Consider the following 17177-nt stretch of genomic DNA (forward strand, 5'->3'; position numbering starts at 1 on the left):
AAATGAGTAGGCTTACTAGGCTGACTGACAAGTCAAAAAAGTGTTTGTTTTTTTAATGAAAATTCAACATACAACTCAAAATCATAAAGACATAAGGACAATCAAGAGCTTAAAGGGTCTGATATGGACCGGGAGATCTTAAAAGGTCTGATACAGTGTTTGCATATGCAATACACTGCAATACAATGCACGCATGTGAGACTGACAGGGAGGCCACATCAACCACCTTCCTCTACCATCAGTGTAACTGGCTACATCAGATGTGATAGCAACGCGTACGTGTGAAGAAAAAAAAACAATTGTATCAGACCTTTTAAGCTCTCCCGGTCCATATCAGACCCTTTAAGCTCTCGCGGGTCATATGAAATGACGTGGCCGCATTTGGCCCGGGGCCTTGAGTTTGACACCTGTGCTACAGTAGCCTAACATGTGGCTTGTGTCGCCATTGTAGCTTCTGTATTTTCACACAAGTTTAAAATGGTCAGTAGTGGGAATTCTGCGTAACCTCGCAAATCAAACCTCCTGTAGCCTCGTCTTTGTTGCCTTCATGATTCCCTTTTAATTTGATACATTACAAGCCAACTGGAATCTCCCATATTCTCTTTGTCGATTGAGAAACACAAACTAACATCCTTGCATAAAACATGGTGTTAATGCATTTTGACATCGTAAACGATATCGTGGAAGAGTGAAATGTAGTTTGCATTAAAGCTACTATTTATTGGATAAATTTGAGCACCCCCTCTGTCCTTTGGTGGCGTGCGCACAGTGCGTGATGTCTGTGTGGAAGCGGTGGCACTGTAGTCTATGCCATGATAACGATGTTATAATTTGACCATTATCACATGTCCACACTGTTGTTGGTAGGCCTATGTAGGCTATAGCCTACAGTACAGTATAAAATCTACATGTAGGCTACACAGTGGTGTCATTTTGTTAAATGTAAAATTAAGTGGCCTAGGTTAGGCTGATTACTCAATCGAGAATAGGCCTATTGGGCTAAAGTTCCACGCAATTTAGTTTCACACCTTTTACATTATATACAATTCATATGCCTCCATTTGAACATCATAGGCCATTCTTATGGAGCTTGACCCACCATAGGCTCTAGAAATGCGGCACGCAAGTTTCACAAGACGTCTCTAGATTTCTTTTCACGACGTGACATTCCAGTCTTAATTTCACTGCGTTCCCGCAACTAATTTAACATCGCACAAGCTGGCTATATAATATAGCAAGAAGTACGACATCCTGTCTTTTCCCTCGTGCTTTGTCGAAGTTAGATCCCTGCTCGCCATCTCATAGACAGCAAGACAAGTTGCGAGTGACAGACATGGAGGAGTTGGCACGAGAGAGTATTCGCAGCATTAGTGTACTGACGAAATCTTCACGCGGGTCAGATGCCCCTCGCCTCGGCTCCTTTGGAGCCATTTTCATCATGCTAAAATCTGCGCTGGGCGCCGGACTGCTCAACTTCCCATGGGCTTTTGAGAAAGCTGGGGGAGTGAATCTTGCCCTAAGCGTGGAAATGGTAAGACAGCAGAGACCACCATGGAGACCACAGTAGCCTGCCATAATTTAGCCTACAGTACACCGGTTGCTGAATCAAACACTATGAGCCTAGGCACGTTTTTTTGAAGTGTTGACTTTCTAATATCACCTGGTCGATTGAGTAAGTTAAGGTTAAAGTCCAATCTGATCTACCAGTGTTTGACTGTTTTTCAGCTGTGCTTAAGATGGGCTTCTCTGCAATTACAGTGTAGTGTAAAAACTCAAGTCATAAGAGATAGATAGTCCAAGTAGCTCACAAATGTTTGGTGTCTGTATATTAAATCTATTTATTTAGATAGGCTACGGATTTCCAATGCATTGTGATATACTGCTAAATAATTGGTTGGCACTGACAGTATAGGCTACCTGACTATTGTCCAGTAATACCCTAGTTTATTAAGCAGCCTGCCCTATTTGTCATTTGCACCAATTGAGCTATGTAAGAAATATAATGGATATGTGTTCAGTTGTCTGACAATAAATGACAGGGCAGAAATGTTCTTTGTCTTAATTCATGTGTGATACCGAAAAAATGTAGGCATGTCCGAATTACAGTTATGCCGCTCAGGCTACATAATGTATTAGTGTTTTTTAATGTTTGACGACAGGATAGAGAATTGAAAATGATTTAAAGCCCTAAAAGAAACCTCTATGCTCCCACTTGGACAAACCATTAAACGTAATTTGATTTCCTATCCTATCTATGCTGATGACACACAACTTTACTTAGTCGTCCATTTTGGCCTTGAAAGGAAACATGTCTCAAGAATCTCCAGTGCTGCTGTTCTCTGGGTGTTTGATTAGGATTATTATCACAGAGTTGCACATTTTTTAATCTGATTTTTTTTTTTTTTTTTTAATCTTTTCTGACCCTTGGGTTATGTGTTTGTGTGCCACATCATGGTAGGATCCTCATTAGCCTACTCAGTTCTCAGAGCACTCTTCGGGATGAGTACTATTGTTCCTTGTGGCACTATTGCTGTAGTTGGGTAAAGGGGGATTTTGTGAAGTAGATGTCCTGTCATTCTAACATAATAGTCAGATCAGGCATAGTCAGAGTGTAATGGCTTGTTTTTTGTGGTTCTAGAGCTACAGTTCTACCAAAGATCCTCCGCTTGAACCCTCTCTGGTTCTACCTTTTTCTGAAACTCAGTGTTAACTATTTTGACTGTTAATACTCCACGAGGGGGACTATCGAGCCCTGTGATTGGACATTTCGGCCCTGAATGTGTGCGCGCACAGTTTGGGACTACTTCAAGAATCTCCATAGAGTGCTCCTGTTCACTGGGTCTGAGTGCTTGACTAGTATAATCATTCTATGATGTTTTTTATGTGTTATTTAAAAAAAAAAAAAAAAAGTGTTATTATTATGTGTTACATTCAAAATATTTCCATTTGTATGTGTTTTAATCATTACTTCTTAAACATTTTTAAACTAGTTGCCTTTTATGCTTTTATGTAAACTAACCTTACGTGTTTTAGATTTTAAACTATTCTTTGATTATTGCCCCTCCATGCTTTTGTTAGCTATTTCTGTTTGCTTGTGTTTACTGTATGTAATGCACATTCATCTGTGTGTGAAATGCGCTATATAAAGTTACTTATTTATGTCCTGCAGCTGACATGGAATGTTATAATCAGTTTGGGGACTTTATTTTTTGTTCTAACCGTCCCAGAAGCGCCAATTATAGGGTGGAATAGAAAACCGAGAACGTTAAAATAGCAGCAATTGGGGGAAAATTCTGGTTCAAAGCCCTGGTCTGTATGGCAGCTTATCAGTATAAAGCTCACAAAAGTATCCCTGTGGTGCCAGATAGGTATGAGGGGGAGCTATATTAGCTAGATATTTGCTAAAATGGGCAATTTTATTCCCCCGCCTAATTAGGGTTGAAACTGAGTTTAGATAAAGCATTTAAGCGTGTATTGTTGCATACCCTCTAGGAAAACATCAGAAGACAAGGTAAAATACCCATCCATTCTGTGTCATCTTTCATCATTCAATGAAATTCAATGGTGTCCTGTCTGGACTGCCCACCAAGGCCCTTAACAGACTCCAGTATGTCCTGAATTCAGCTGCCAGGGTTCTAACCTACACAAAACCCTGGCAGCACATCACTCCCATTCTCCAACAGCTACTGGTTGCCAGTCAAGTCACACATACATACCTACCATAAAAATCATCTTTAAATGGACAAACTGCTTTGCTTTACTGAAATGAATCTGTGGTAGAATGTTTCAGTGTATTAATGCTCCTATGACACAGTTTTCCTTTGTACTCCAGGTTTCCTTGGTGTTCTTAATAAGTGGCCTAGTGATCCTGGGATTTGCCTCATCAGTAAGTAGGCAAAACACTTATCACGATGTGGTGCGTGACGTATGCGGCCCCAGGATTGGTCAGCTGTGTGAGATCTGCTTCGTCTTTAACCTTTTCATGATCTCAGTGGCTTTTTTGGTGGTGGTGCAGGACCAGCTTGAGAAACGTGAGTTTGATTTTTATGAACATTTTTATGAAAACGTATTTATTATCCCCACCTTAGCCACAATTTTGTTTGTTCTAGACATATGCAACATTTAGAGATAGACTTCTATTCTGGCAAATAATATTGGTATTTGAGCTCAATCAAAATGTACAGTTATTTTTGTGTGTGTGTGTGTGTGTGTGTGTGTGTGTGTGTGTGTGTGTGTGTGTGTGTGTGTGTGTGTGTGTGTGTGTGTGTGTGTGTGTGTGTGTGTGTGTGTGTGCATGCCTGTGTGTGAATATGACAGTAGCATCGAGCAACCAGAGCAACCCTTTGCGTGTTTGTTTGTTACGCCGGAGACATTTCAGATCTGTGGAAATAGAATAGAATACAATCTCCCGGCTATAAAGGGAGTGCATGTGCAGTACTGCATGCAGTAAAGCAAGTGGTAATATAAGGCGTGGTCAAAGGCTCTAAGGCTGAAAGGTTGGATCAAAGTCAAGCAATAGACCTCTGATGTACGCCCACAATAAGTCACCATCTTTGCAGTAGAAATACAGCACAGACTCTCCAGACTAATGTTCAATCTCAAAAGACTGAGCTTTGGTCTGGTAATAGCCTTGGCAGTCAATAGTGAAAGAAAAAACAGTGTAGAACTTTTTTGGCTATGAGACCACTGTGAAGTTAGTTTCACCCTGCCTATGAGTTCAAATAATAGGCAGATGCATATATTGCTGGTCACAAACGCAAAGTTTAGTGGAATCCCTGTTCCATACAGGTCTTGCATGCAAGCAGATTCCTTCAAATGTGCCGCAGACTATCAAAATACCGATGTGCTGTTTGAAGTTGTGCTGCTTGCTGTTAAAGGGAATGACAGATGTCATTCACATTGGTTTATTGGATGTTACGCCCAAAACACACCCATGATTGATTAAGGAACATAAGAATAACCCTTTTGTACCTAGTGCCCAACGTTTGACCACATAATTGCGCCATTAAATTAGTGATTGTGGACTGGCCACTCCTTTAATGTCTATAACGCCTTTGACCATCCATTTCTGATCGCCAAAATAGGGCTAAAGCTGTTTGTAAGCATCTCATAGGATACCTGCAATCTGTCTTTTTTCCGCTTTCTTTCTGTTCTTCTATATTCTTGTCTAGCTGTGCGACAGTGCGAGTAACATCATTCAACCTTGGTTCAGCTTTAGGGTTAGATTGCATGATTTTGAAAGAGGCAATTGTATCTAAGACTATTTTGGAAGTGGGGCATAAATGTGTTGTAAACTGCTAGTCTTCATTACTGTACATTAATCTCTCTCTCTCTCTGTGTGTGTGGCGGGGGATGTACATTTCTGTTGCCAGTATGTGTATCACTATACGAGACAGTAACAGGTTCGACTGAAGCAGAGATGCCGCATTATTGGTACAGCGATCATCGTTTCGTCCTCTTCATCATGTGTCTTATTATCATCTTGCCCCTCTCCATCCCTAAAGAAATCGGTATACAAAAATATACTAGGTGAGTATTGTTACTCTATATACTCTTCATATATTCTCCATGTTCTCTTTAATTCTGTAATTGTAATGTTGTATTTACAGTTTTATGATCTGTGATTATTCACTTTAGAATTTTCCTTTCATTTATTTATTTGTAGTCATAGATGTGTTATGTTTCTTGTACTGTAACAGTTCACAATGTCATTATCATGTTTTCTAGTGTTTTAGGGACACTAGCTGCTACATACCTTTGTGTGGCTGTCATAGTGAAGTATTACATGAGAGGGGACCAAATTGTTGATCTTACGCCTGAACACAGTAAAGGGTAAATATCTGTCTTTTTGCTATTGAAAGTAAATATAAATTGTTACTCAGATCTCTCATGTCTCTCTTTCTCTATGTTACCAGGTTAGAATCATGGGCTTCAATGTTCAGTGTCGTTCCTACTATCTGCTTTGGGTTTCAGGTTGGTCCCCCGACATTATTGTGATAAGGGAGTTCTTTATTATTACCTGAAATGCAAACTGTGATCATCAAGGACTAGAACCAGAGATTTTGATAGATAGATGAAACTTCACTCAATCCAGCTGATGTGAAGAATTATTCCCTTCTTTTCTTCTTTTTTGTGAAAGGTTTTGAAATGGTGTATATACAGTATTATACACTACACACAAAAAGTCAGGGATATTCGGCTCTTGGATGAAATTTCAGGATGTACCTAAAATGCATTATATCCTTTACAGATGAACTTAATGTAACCTTCTCAGGACTTTTGAATGCGCATGTCCAATATTCTGTACTTTCTGTACTGAAACGTTACATTTCACCAGATAAGCCAGATATCTCTAACTTTTTATGAGGAGTGTACAGTACATATTTTTTACTTAGGCTATAGCACTGTTTGGTTGAATTTCCCATTGTCATGCATTCTTTAGAACAGTAGTTCTCAAAGTGGGGTCTGGGGACCCCTTGGGGTCCGTGACCCATAGCCAAGGGGTCCGCAAAATAATTTGCTTGAAATTATAAAGTTAACATTTTAAAAAGATGATGCCCTTTTCACCCATAAAACAAGCAAATTGTGTCTATTTGGTCCTACACATTAACTTCACTCAGGTCATGAAGATCCATTCCTACTACTGCTTAGCTTGGCTTATTTGTTAGCCAGCTAGCTGATGAATGTGAAGAAATGTTTGAGTCAGTCCATGTTGTCAAGTGATGCAAAATCCATAGAACCCTAAGAATTTAAAGAACCCTTATTTATCCAGATGAGTGCACTAGTGTTAGCATTGAACAAGTGTATCATTTTGTTTCAGTGTCACGAAGCCTGCATTTGCATCTACAGTAGCATGGAGAATAAAAAAATGTCTCATTGGATATTTATTTCTGTGGCTTCTATGCTCTTCTGTCTCCTCATCTATACTCTGACTGGTAAGTCAAACAAGTTTAAACAATATGTTTCCCCCTGTATTTAAAGGAATATGCCACCCAAAAATGAAATTAAGCCAGTCTCGGTCACCCCCAGAGTTAGGACAGTGAAGAAAACCCTATTAAAATCTGTCCGGGCATTGTCCTGCTTCGGGAGCAGCGTTTTTAGCTTTGGCTTAGCACAGTTGCTGTAAATGAATGGAGTCAGTTAGTCTCGGTCACTTTTTTTGGCGGACGTGCTAACTGACTCCCTTCATTTACAGCAACTGTGCTAAGCTAAAGCTAAAAACGCTGCTCCCAAAGCAGGACAATGCCCGGACGGATTTTAATCAGGTTTTTTTCACTGTTCTAACTCTGGGGGTGACTGAGACCGAGACTGGCTTAATTTCATTTGTGGGTGGCGTATTCCTTGAATATTTCTACAGGAAGATTTCAAAGAAAAAGTAGTTGAACTTGAGTTCATTTTTAAAGTAATTTTTTCCTTTCCCCAGGTGTGTTTGGTTTCCTGACATTTGGACGGGCTGTGGCTTCAGATATTCTGATGTCATATCCAGGTGATGATGTCACAATGATCATTGCAAGGCTGCTCTTTGGCTTCTCCATAATCACCATCTATCCCATAATTTTGCTGCTGGGCCGGTAAGCAAGGTCACTCTGTATGAACTGAATAACTGCTGTTTAGAGGAAGGGAGAAATGGCCCAAATTTCTGCTTTAAGTTGAAATTTTGGGGACATTCATATACACTTGAATTGTCACAAAGATGACTTGGATGGTCCATGGTCCATGTATCACTTATCAGGTCAATTTTCTTATTTTTATTTGTGTAGTAGGCTACATTTGACAAGTAGGAAGTAGGGAATTCCAGAGTGGGAGTATAATGACTGAAAGTATACCATGAGCTGAATTAGAGTTAATTCTGGGTATTGTGAGGAGACCTGTATTTCATACCTCAAATACTTTCATTCAAAATTACAATAGTAGCCTACTGTGGTCTGTTTCAGGTCTGTGATCTTGACGCTGATGCTACGATACCGTGACCGTACCTCCATTGTGACAACAGAGTTTGAGCATCGCTGCCGTGTCATACTTACAGTGCTTTGGGTGGCTGTGACACTACTTATTGCAGTTTATGTGCCAGACATGAGCGAGGTCATCAGTGTCATCGGAGGAATCAGTGCTTTTTTCATCTTCATCTTCCCTGGTGAGACACCATATACACAAATATCTTACAAAAGTCTAGTTACACCAGTACACCAGTATAGTTAAATGTAAATTAAAGAGAAAGTTACTTAGATTTGTCACTAAATTTACACAAAATATTTCATAGAAATATTAAGACCTAACCGCATAACATCAGATGGAATAGTGGTCATTATAAGCAGTTACAGTATAAGCACACACACACAAACACACACCCACACACATACATGCAGGAATACACACACACACACACACACACACTGACATCAACATCAACATACACAGATGCACACCCATGCACACACACACACACACATACATACACACACACACACACACACACACACACACACACTTACACAAAAGCAAACTCACACATACACACTCTTATTTGCAAGAGTAGGATACATATGCATATACTGTAAATTGCACAAATAGGAGATACAGACAAGTTGCGAGTGTGCAGAACTGAGCGACGGTCATATTTTGAGCGGCAGTCACCACACAAGCAAATCTTTTGTGCTCCCATACTTACAAAACATGTCATCTACCCACCACTTTCCTGCATCTCTTTGCACATCCATGTTTCTGGCCAATTTCCTTTATTTGTCTTTCCAGGTCTGTGTCTGATCTTCACAATGCAAACAGAGCCACTGTCTTACAGAACTAGGTTGGTAAAAATCTTCTGCTTTGGGTGGGTTGGGGGTAGTTTATATATTGTATATGTGAACAATGAAGGAGGTGTCAGAGACAATAACAACAAGAACAACAATGATATTAATAAAAACATTAATAATAATTATGATTATTCCTATCTTTTGACAGGGTACTGTTAACGATATGGGGAGTCATTACAGTGGTTGTTGGTGTGTTCATCTTTGGTCAGAGTACAACCATTGCTGTCATGGAGTTGTTGCACAAATTCTGATCCCCTCATCTCACTGCCAATACATCTCAGAATTCCCAAGTTATCTTGTATAATGTGATTTCCTTTGGTAATAAACTGCAGTTTGCATGCAATTTTCCCATTACAGGGTTTCTTTTATAATAACTGATTAGACTAATGACTAATTTATACTTCCTGGGCAAACAAACTTTCAGCTCTCTTCAAGTTTTGATGAAGTGTGCATCAGGTTATTTTCAGCATGTTTTTTTTAGCTCTACACATGTAAACGAAGCTGGGACTTCATAAACAAAACATTGTTACCAAAACAATGATAGCAATATTACCTAACATGCAAATATTTTACTCATAAATATCCATGTTTCATCTTTAAGATCCGTGTTCAACTGTTCATGCTATGTGAGTTTAGCTATTTTAAGAACTATACAGTACAGTATATCACTTTCCACACAAAAGCGCAAGTAAGAGATAATGTATATTGCTTCGCTCAGAAGGGACATATTTTTTTTCAATAATGACCAGCATTCTATACATTATCCCACTTATTATATAGCTAAACAAAGGCCATATGATGTGTATGTTTACATTTAATTGTTACCGTTTTGTGGCTTTTGTTAATAAACATATAGTTTGCAACACATGCTGAACTTAAATCAAACATTCACAGCTGATTAACCTTCCACTTCCACTTATGCATGAAGTTCCATTGCAAGAAGTAACCAGACTACATACGCAATAAGACATGTTAAGAGTGATACTGTACAAGCGATAAGACATGTTCAGGAGTGTGGCAGAAGTGCCTTTCGCCCTTTTCAGAGTTTATGTGGCATCGAAATGATTTTGGAAACTCTTTAGGGGGCGTTTTATACCTATTATGTATCTATTAGTGCTCAATAATGTTACTATTAAATGTAATTACACATTTTTTAGGTCTTTATTCAATCATTTCTTATTCGTAGTGAATACGTAAGCCCTTTTTTTACATGTTTCAGTTAAGCACTTTTCAGTTACGTGTATTCTCCCATTACCGCTTCTGTCACACCCACAGCGCAATTATGAAATCAAGGCGGCCTTATGAAAGAGGCATGATTTATTTAAAATAGTAACAGACTGATCCACCACCTCATTAACTTAGGCTGAAATGAAAATGTGAAAATGTGAAATCTCCTTCACCTTCTGAATGCCATTTAAATCAAGAGCAAACACAACCCAGTCTTTGATTTTTAAAACGTTAGCATGGTGAAATGAATAGCCAACAACCTTAATGGTGTGTCATGACGTAGCTTAACAAATTACTTAACAAAATTTCATTTTTTCTTTGAGGTTTGTTTATAAAGAGTCAAGACATGCTTGAGATGTGTAGGTACAGTGCCCTCCAAAAGTATTGGAACACACGCGTAAGGGATAATCAACGACGCGCCGTGCGTTTCTAGGAAAATAATGCACGTTCAAAGTGGTAATAAGGACCCGACGTCTTTTGGAAATTGATCTTAATGCCTTAAATGAAACAATGGGGAAGTATTCAACCTTTAAGGACATCAATTTTCTTTGTGAATGAATTATGTATTGTAAATAAATAAATGTTTCCTTAAAATACAGGGGTCATAAGTAGTGGAACGCCCATGTTAAATTCCCATAGAGGATTTTTATTTTTATTTTCAAAGGCCAGTTATTTCATGGATCCAGGACACTATACACCCTGATAAAGTCTCCTTGGCCTTTGGAATTAAAATAACCCCACATCAACACTATACCCTTCACCATACTATAAGAGTTTGACATGCCTTATGTCAGTTATTAGCTGTTAGCCAATTAGCTGGTTTGAATTGCATTGAGCTCAATGAGAATGAAACCAGCTAATTAGCTAACAGCCAACAACAGAAGATGTACAGTTGGTAAACTCCAATATCCAAAGGGGGTGATTGTAAGGTTTTCCTTGGTATTCTTGAAAATACCTTTATACCAAGGTATTCCTTGGTATACAATTTACCAATAAGAGCCTCAAGGATAATGTTGGGAAATATGCCACCTTGTGACACTGTAATGGGAAAAACATAAAGCAGTATTTCAGATATTAAGTACTGTAATGTTAATTTGTAATGTTCTGTGTAATCTACACCTATACTTACTGCCGACGTCAAGCAATATGCTGTTTCACCTTGTAGTGGCGCTCAACCTTAATACAGCCCTCGGTAGCGCGTAGCTGAATAGGTGCTTAAAACAGTGGCAGAATGCGTGCAAGAGTTTGGGGTTACTCCTTCCTAAACATGCAACTCTGGTAACTGTGAGTAAATGACAGATTTAAGTGAAAGAAAGGATTTGTGCAGGCTGAAAAGCACTTAGTTACATGCTTTTTTTTAACTTACATGTATGCGCATGGGAGAATTCGCCCCTTAGTGATTCTTCTCTGCAAGTCCATGAAGAAAGCAACTGAAATGAAAGATGGACAGTAAAACAAAAAAGAAACTTAGTAGACTTCTACATTTACTATTGTGGCACATATTCAGACAGTGTAAAGAATATAAACTCTCTGTCTCCAGTAACCTTAGATCAAGACCCACTTATTAATGACCTGTTGAGTAAGAATAGTAAATTGATCAATAAAGACCTAATAAATGTACAGTGATGCATTCAGACCTTGTTGAGCGCTGATACATACACATTAATGTATTAATGGTTAACATTATTACCTAAGCAAAATGCATACAAACTTCATACAAACAAGCATACTGTAATGCCATATAAAACAAAGGCATGGATCATAAACATTTGTTTACAAGGGTTAGATGCATGATGCCCTGTGTTTGGCCTTTTCTATTGTTCTATTGTTTAATGCATCATTTTACATGTATTGTATCTACATTTATTTATAATATTTATTATATGTGTACATGTATTTATTATATGTGTATATGTATTTCAAATGTCTTTTGTAATGTATTGTTTTGTCGTGTTTATTTATTTGATCCGTATGTGTATGTGTAATAATGTCTTGTTACTAAATGAGGATAATAAAATACATTCTATGTGTTGATCCAAGAAAAAATGCTGGGGGCAGTGAGGGAGAACATCAAAGTTGAAGCCACTTTTGCTAATCTTAATCTAACTAGCCCTACTTAAAGATGTGTCTGATATCTTTAAGGAAAGGGTCAGTTTCATTAGAGAGAATGAAGGCTTTTGAGCGGTTTTGATTGTACATCATAGAATGTATGGTTCATTGATATCATAATATGCAACCTAATGGCAAGAACAGTTTTGCTCCAATTTCACGCTCAAGTCAGCTCAACAAAGCACTCAGTCTTTTTATGTGTTCAGCTTTTGTGCTGGCTGTAATGTAATCATCCAGACAAGTCACACCTTCTTGGTGTAAGGATTTAATTCCCAGGCTGATGACATTCATTTCAATCATATATGGAGTGTGGGCCTATTGTGGACCTCCTGTCACATGTTTGTCCAAGGTCCTCAGAAGTTAACTTGGACCAGTAAATGTAACCAAATGTATTGTCATGTCTTGATTGATTTACTCAAGTGGTTTCACTACAACAATGGTCTCAGTTTTCACCTACAGTACTCACCATGTGATCTCCATTCATGTAACCTCTATCACTGTCTGAACCAATCTCAAATGTTGTTGCCTATATACAGTAAGGATAGTCAATATCACCAATCTGGGAGTCACTATAGCCAGGGCTCCCACAGGTGTGTAGTCATTCCAGAGAATGTCTAATAAGGGGAGAAGGACCACTTGCTAAATACTTCCGCATGGTACTGCAACTAGAGGGCGATCGCGAGCAAGTGATGAATGAATGGGTAGCAATGGAGCTGAACCCCCCAATACCATTTTGTCTTTATATATTTTTTTCTCCTGAAATTGCATTAATGCATGCGATGCAGGATAACTTGACTTGACAATTAGCTGACCAATGCAATTTTCAATATTTGTTGTTATTCCTAAAAACCCTTTCAAAGTTTTCATGTCACGTGACACAAAAGCGAACCACTTTACGGCCATAGACCTAAAAGAAGGTTCAGCTTCACGACGTCGTCGTAATCGGTCGCGATTTCTCGCTGACCAATCAGCATCCATGAGCTAAATGCTAGCATGTTACGCGGAAGCGGCCCATCCTATGAAAAGCAGAAAGGACATGAGTGACTTTTTATTTCATTTCCAGTGGAAAACCTATACTCAGGTAGCTACTACGACAATGTACATTAAGAAATGAAGTTGTCAACTGTGAAAAAACGAGTTTTAGCCGCTTAGCTCCATAGACCACAATTCATTTATCACTTGCTCGGCAGCGCCCCTAGCGGAATTTCAACAGATTGCAGGAACAATCCGGTACAATGGAGTTAATAGGAAGTGGACCGGCTCTCCCTAAAGGGGCTCTGGTCATTCCATCACAAAAGGAATTAGAGGGAGGGATTAGGAAAGAGGAAGGAAGGAAGGAAGGAATGGATGATTGACAAAAAGACAAATGATATGAACCCAGAGTCATCAAGGTCCAACTGGAGATAAATTGCCCCACACCCTCACACTTCCACCACCATGCCTCACTGTTGGCTTTCCTCCAAACATGATGATTTGGATTGTGACCAGATAATTCTATTTTGGACTCACCTGTCCAGAGAATGGACTTCCAGAAGGCCTCTGAATGTAACACCTGTTCAGCGTGCGCAGTTCTGTCTGTCCCATTGACTGCGTCAACCACGCCCACTCCAGTCCTGGGGTGCGTTTCCCGATAACGATGGATAGACACTCTTACGAGGGTTTTCTACGATTCATCTTAAGATCGATCGTTAGGATTTGCCGACTGTTTCCCGAACATGCTCGTAGCGTGAACGCGCGTCCACTGCTCTTACGCTCTTAAGGGAGCTGTCCACGATAAAAGTTCTGAAATATCCCCTAATTTGATGGTATGTCAGGTGACTGCACGTCATAGCTAAGCGCACCGTCTGAACTTCGGATCTATACATTAATTAACATCAATACGAAAATAGAAAACCTTTGACATCTGCATGTAAGCATTCCAATTAGCCTAGGCCATATACCACACGCATACATACTTTTGTATTATTTAACATTAGATTGTTGCCCCGTTTTTATGTTTGTTGGAAGATATGTATATTAGGCTTCGGCTAGCTTACTCCTACATCGTTTATGCGAGTTCTTTGCTAACCTACTTGTGAGAGCACGGTGTGCTGCCTGTGCAATAATGTTTCGTGTCACTTAAGCAGATGTTTGAATAAAGAGGTTGATAAGAAAATGAGGAAATGTGTAGGCTTAAATAACATAGCCTATAGGCTTAGATTTTGACGCAGAACAGACTATTGTCACATATTCCTTTCTCTGTTTTTACCTCATAAGCCTAATAAAAAATAAAAGGCTACACAAAAAGATAATGGCAAACTTTTCTGGCAACGTCTCCTTTCATAACTTGTAGGCTATTCTTGTCCGGTTTTAATAACATTATGTCCATTGAATGAATGCTATTTTGCACGCTAAAATCTGAATCATCACAAGTAAATTTACAATAAAGAATGGTAACGTAAGTTGGATCATTATATTCTTAGTTGTAATCCCCCTGCATATCCTGCTGGTGACTCCACTGAGGCATAGCGTTACGACGCTCTTATAGGCAGTAACGAGAACTCTGGATCACTCGTAGATCTACGAGTGTTTTCACGATGCTCTTAAGCTACGATGGTTTCGGGAAACAGTCGGCAAATCTTAAGACGGTCGTAAGAGGGACTTTACGATCATCGTAGGCTTACGATGCTTTCGGGAAACGCACCCCTGCTCCGCTTCGCCGGAGTTCTGATCACCTGCAGCCTATCAACTAAATAGCCACTGGCTTTATAATGACTCTGTTACCCTTGCCACAGGGTGAGGTATTGTTTCTGTTGAGCACTAAGCTTTGAGAAAATATATGGCTACATTGCTATTGTTAATGACCTTGTTCTGTACCCTGACTTCGATTTTTGGACCTGAAATTTTGGATTGTTTGCCTAACCTGTTAAAACCGTGTGTGACCTGAATTGTGTTCCCTCTGACTCCGACTCTTGGATCTGCATTTGTGGAATGTTAACCTTTACCTGTGAAACTGTGTATGACCTGGACTGTGTACCTGGATTTTTGCCACTGGATTTGCCCTCTGTTTCTAAACTATATAGGCTACTGTAGATCTGTTCTCTGCATCTGAGTCTCACGCGTATTCATTACACTGAAAGTTGAATTGGCCAGTTTGATTTTTTTCTTGAGCAGAGGCTTCCTTCTAGCATACTCCAATGAATGTCATGTCTGTTCAATTTATGTCTGATTGTAGACAAGTGTATCTATCCTGGATGCTGCCAGTGAGGTCTGTAACTCTTTAGAGGTGGTATGTGGGTTGTCTTTTACCTGACTTATTATCTGTCTTTGATGGGAATCCACTTCTAGACAGTGTTGTGTAGTGATGTTGAATGCCTAGGCTGGGTAAACCCTGAGTGATCTGCTGGCGATTTGGATTTTGCCCAGCAGCTCAGGCTGGAAACCTGCACTTCTATCTCTCCTGCTTCCTGTCCACATCTTCTGGGTCCAACCTCAAGCTAGCACTAGTTTATCCAAAAGGCGCACCCGGTCTGATTGGTTGAAGTACAAAGTAATTTGAACTAAGCCCATTGATCACGCCTCTTGTGTAGTAGAAATAAAGTGCAGACTCCCCAGACTAATGTTCAATCTGTGCGGTTCGCTTTCACACCGTGATTAATTGCAACCGGACCAGAATTTATAAACAAAAGCACATGTACTAAGGTCGTTCAACCATTGGCTGGTAAACGTGTAGGTGGGGTGAAGAATAGGAAGCCAAAGTCAAAGTTGGCCCACGTAAATACTATGTTTGCGTACTGTACTCGTTATTATCCTAGCAATATAGAAATACAGTTAGGCTACAGCTTTGCAGAAGTGCTTGAGCGTCAAGACCGTTTGATGCAAGTTTAACAATATCATGCTCGTAATTTTGCAACACAAAGAGGTGCAACAAAACAGCTGAGAAGAGCTCTCATGTGTGTCCAACATGCTAACAGCAGGCCTACGGAAGACGGAACGGGTAGGAGATGCAAAATCAAATTATTGTTGGCAAAAAAGCGTTAGCCCACTGCTGCTTACAGCTGTTGTGCGTCACGGAGCTATCCTACATTTCCCATAATGCGCAAAAACTACGGGAGCTCGTCAAATCCAAAAAAGGTAGATTTCTGTAACTGGGTCGGATCGAGGTCGGTCTGCTTTCACACACCATAAACGAACCGCACCAGGGTTCGATAGGAACCGCTCCGAGACCACCTCCTCAGCTGGGTCTCGGTCCGCTTGTTTGGTCCGCACTAGAGTTCGAGTGATTGTATTCACACCAGTCAAAAAGGTCCGAACCAAGCAAGAAACGAACTTGAGTTCGTTTTAATCGAACTAAACAAGGCAGGTGTGAATACCCCCTTAAATTGAACTTAGTAGCCTAGTGGTAGCCAGACTTAAATGCCCTCAATTTGCAAATAATTTGTCTTACAGTGGGTGGATGGAGCTGGAATCTTTTAGGGAGGGTCTCATAGCTTTCCCCAGATTGATGCTGTCACTACTCTTTTCCTAATGTCCTCGGATATCTCCTTTCCTCTTGGCATTGTTGATTTCTGTTATTTTTTGTATTTATCAATTATCTACTTGACTTTACCAATGCAGCTGGGGGTTGATTTACTTTTGTACTGTACATTAATTCCATGTTTCATGATCATTTGGCTTCTCATACAATTCCTTCTGAATAAATACATGCATTTGAAACATATACACACAATTCATATTTTATAAATCAGCTGCATCAATGTGGCTAAACTTAGCCTAGAGTTGATTTATAGGCTATTACAGTTTTTCACAGTTGCTAAAACACTAAACCCCTTTCTCTGAATCAAATTCTCAAATGCCTGAACACATTTATTGACTTAATCTATTTTTTGGCAAAACCATACTGTAGGTGCAATTTACAAAACTCATTAACCCTTTTTGCAAAACACATTATACATTGTGATGCACTTCTTAATTATATTGATAGTCCCCAATTGAACACTACCACTCAAAATTGATAACACTTGCGTCTAATGTTGTGACCACCAATATAAA

General features: G+C 39.5%; 1 protein-coding gene across 1 annotated transcript; it reads left to right on the forward strand.

The window, feature by feature from the left end:
• The first annotated feature begins 1333 nt into the window (after positions 1–1333).
• On the forward strand, positions 1334–9079 carry slc38a8b (solute carrier family 38 member 8b). Its single transcript, XM_062549768.1, has 10 exons — positions 1334–1531; positions 3833–4031; positions 5373–5529; positions 5728–5832; positions 5916–5973; positions 6821–6935; positions 7424–7571; positions 7935–8134; positions 8752–8803; positions 8959–9079. The coding sequence occupies exons 1-10, from the start codon at positions 1334–1336 to the stop codon at positions 9059–9061; spliced, it is 1335 nt and encodes a 444-aa protein (XP_062405752.1). The 3' UTR covers positions 9062–9079.
• The last annotated feature ends 8098 nt before the right edge of the window (positions 9080–17177 follow it).

This window comes from Sardina pilchardus, chromosome 11 (genome assembly GCF_963854185.1).
Source record: "Sardina pilchardus chromosome 11, fSarPil1.1, whole genome shotgun sequence".
Classification (NCBI taxonomy): Eukaryota; Metazoa; Chordata; class Actinopteri; order Clupeiformes; family Clupeidae; genus Sardina; species Sardina pilchardus.

Coding starts and splice junctions, on each gene's coding strand:
- slc38a8b (XM_062549768.1), top strand. CDS start 1,334: ATGGAGGAGTTGGCACGAGAGAGTATTCGCAGCATTAGTGTACTGACG. Junction 5,833..5,915: donor ACGCCTGAACACAGTAAAGG/GTAAATATCTGT, acceptor CTATGTTACCAG/GTTAGAATCATGGGCTTCAA. Junction 6,936..7,423: donor CCTCATCTATACTCTGACTG/GTAAGTCAAACA, acceptor TCCTTTCCCCAG/GTGTGTTTGGTTTCCTGACA.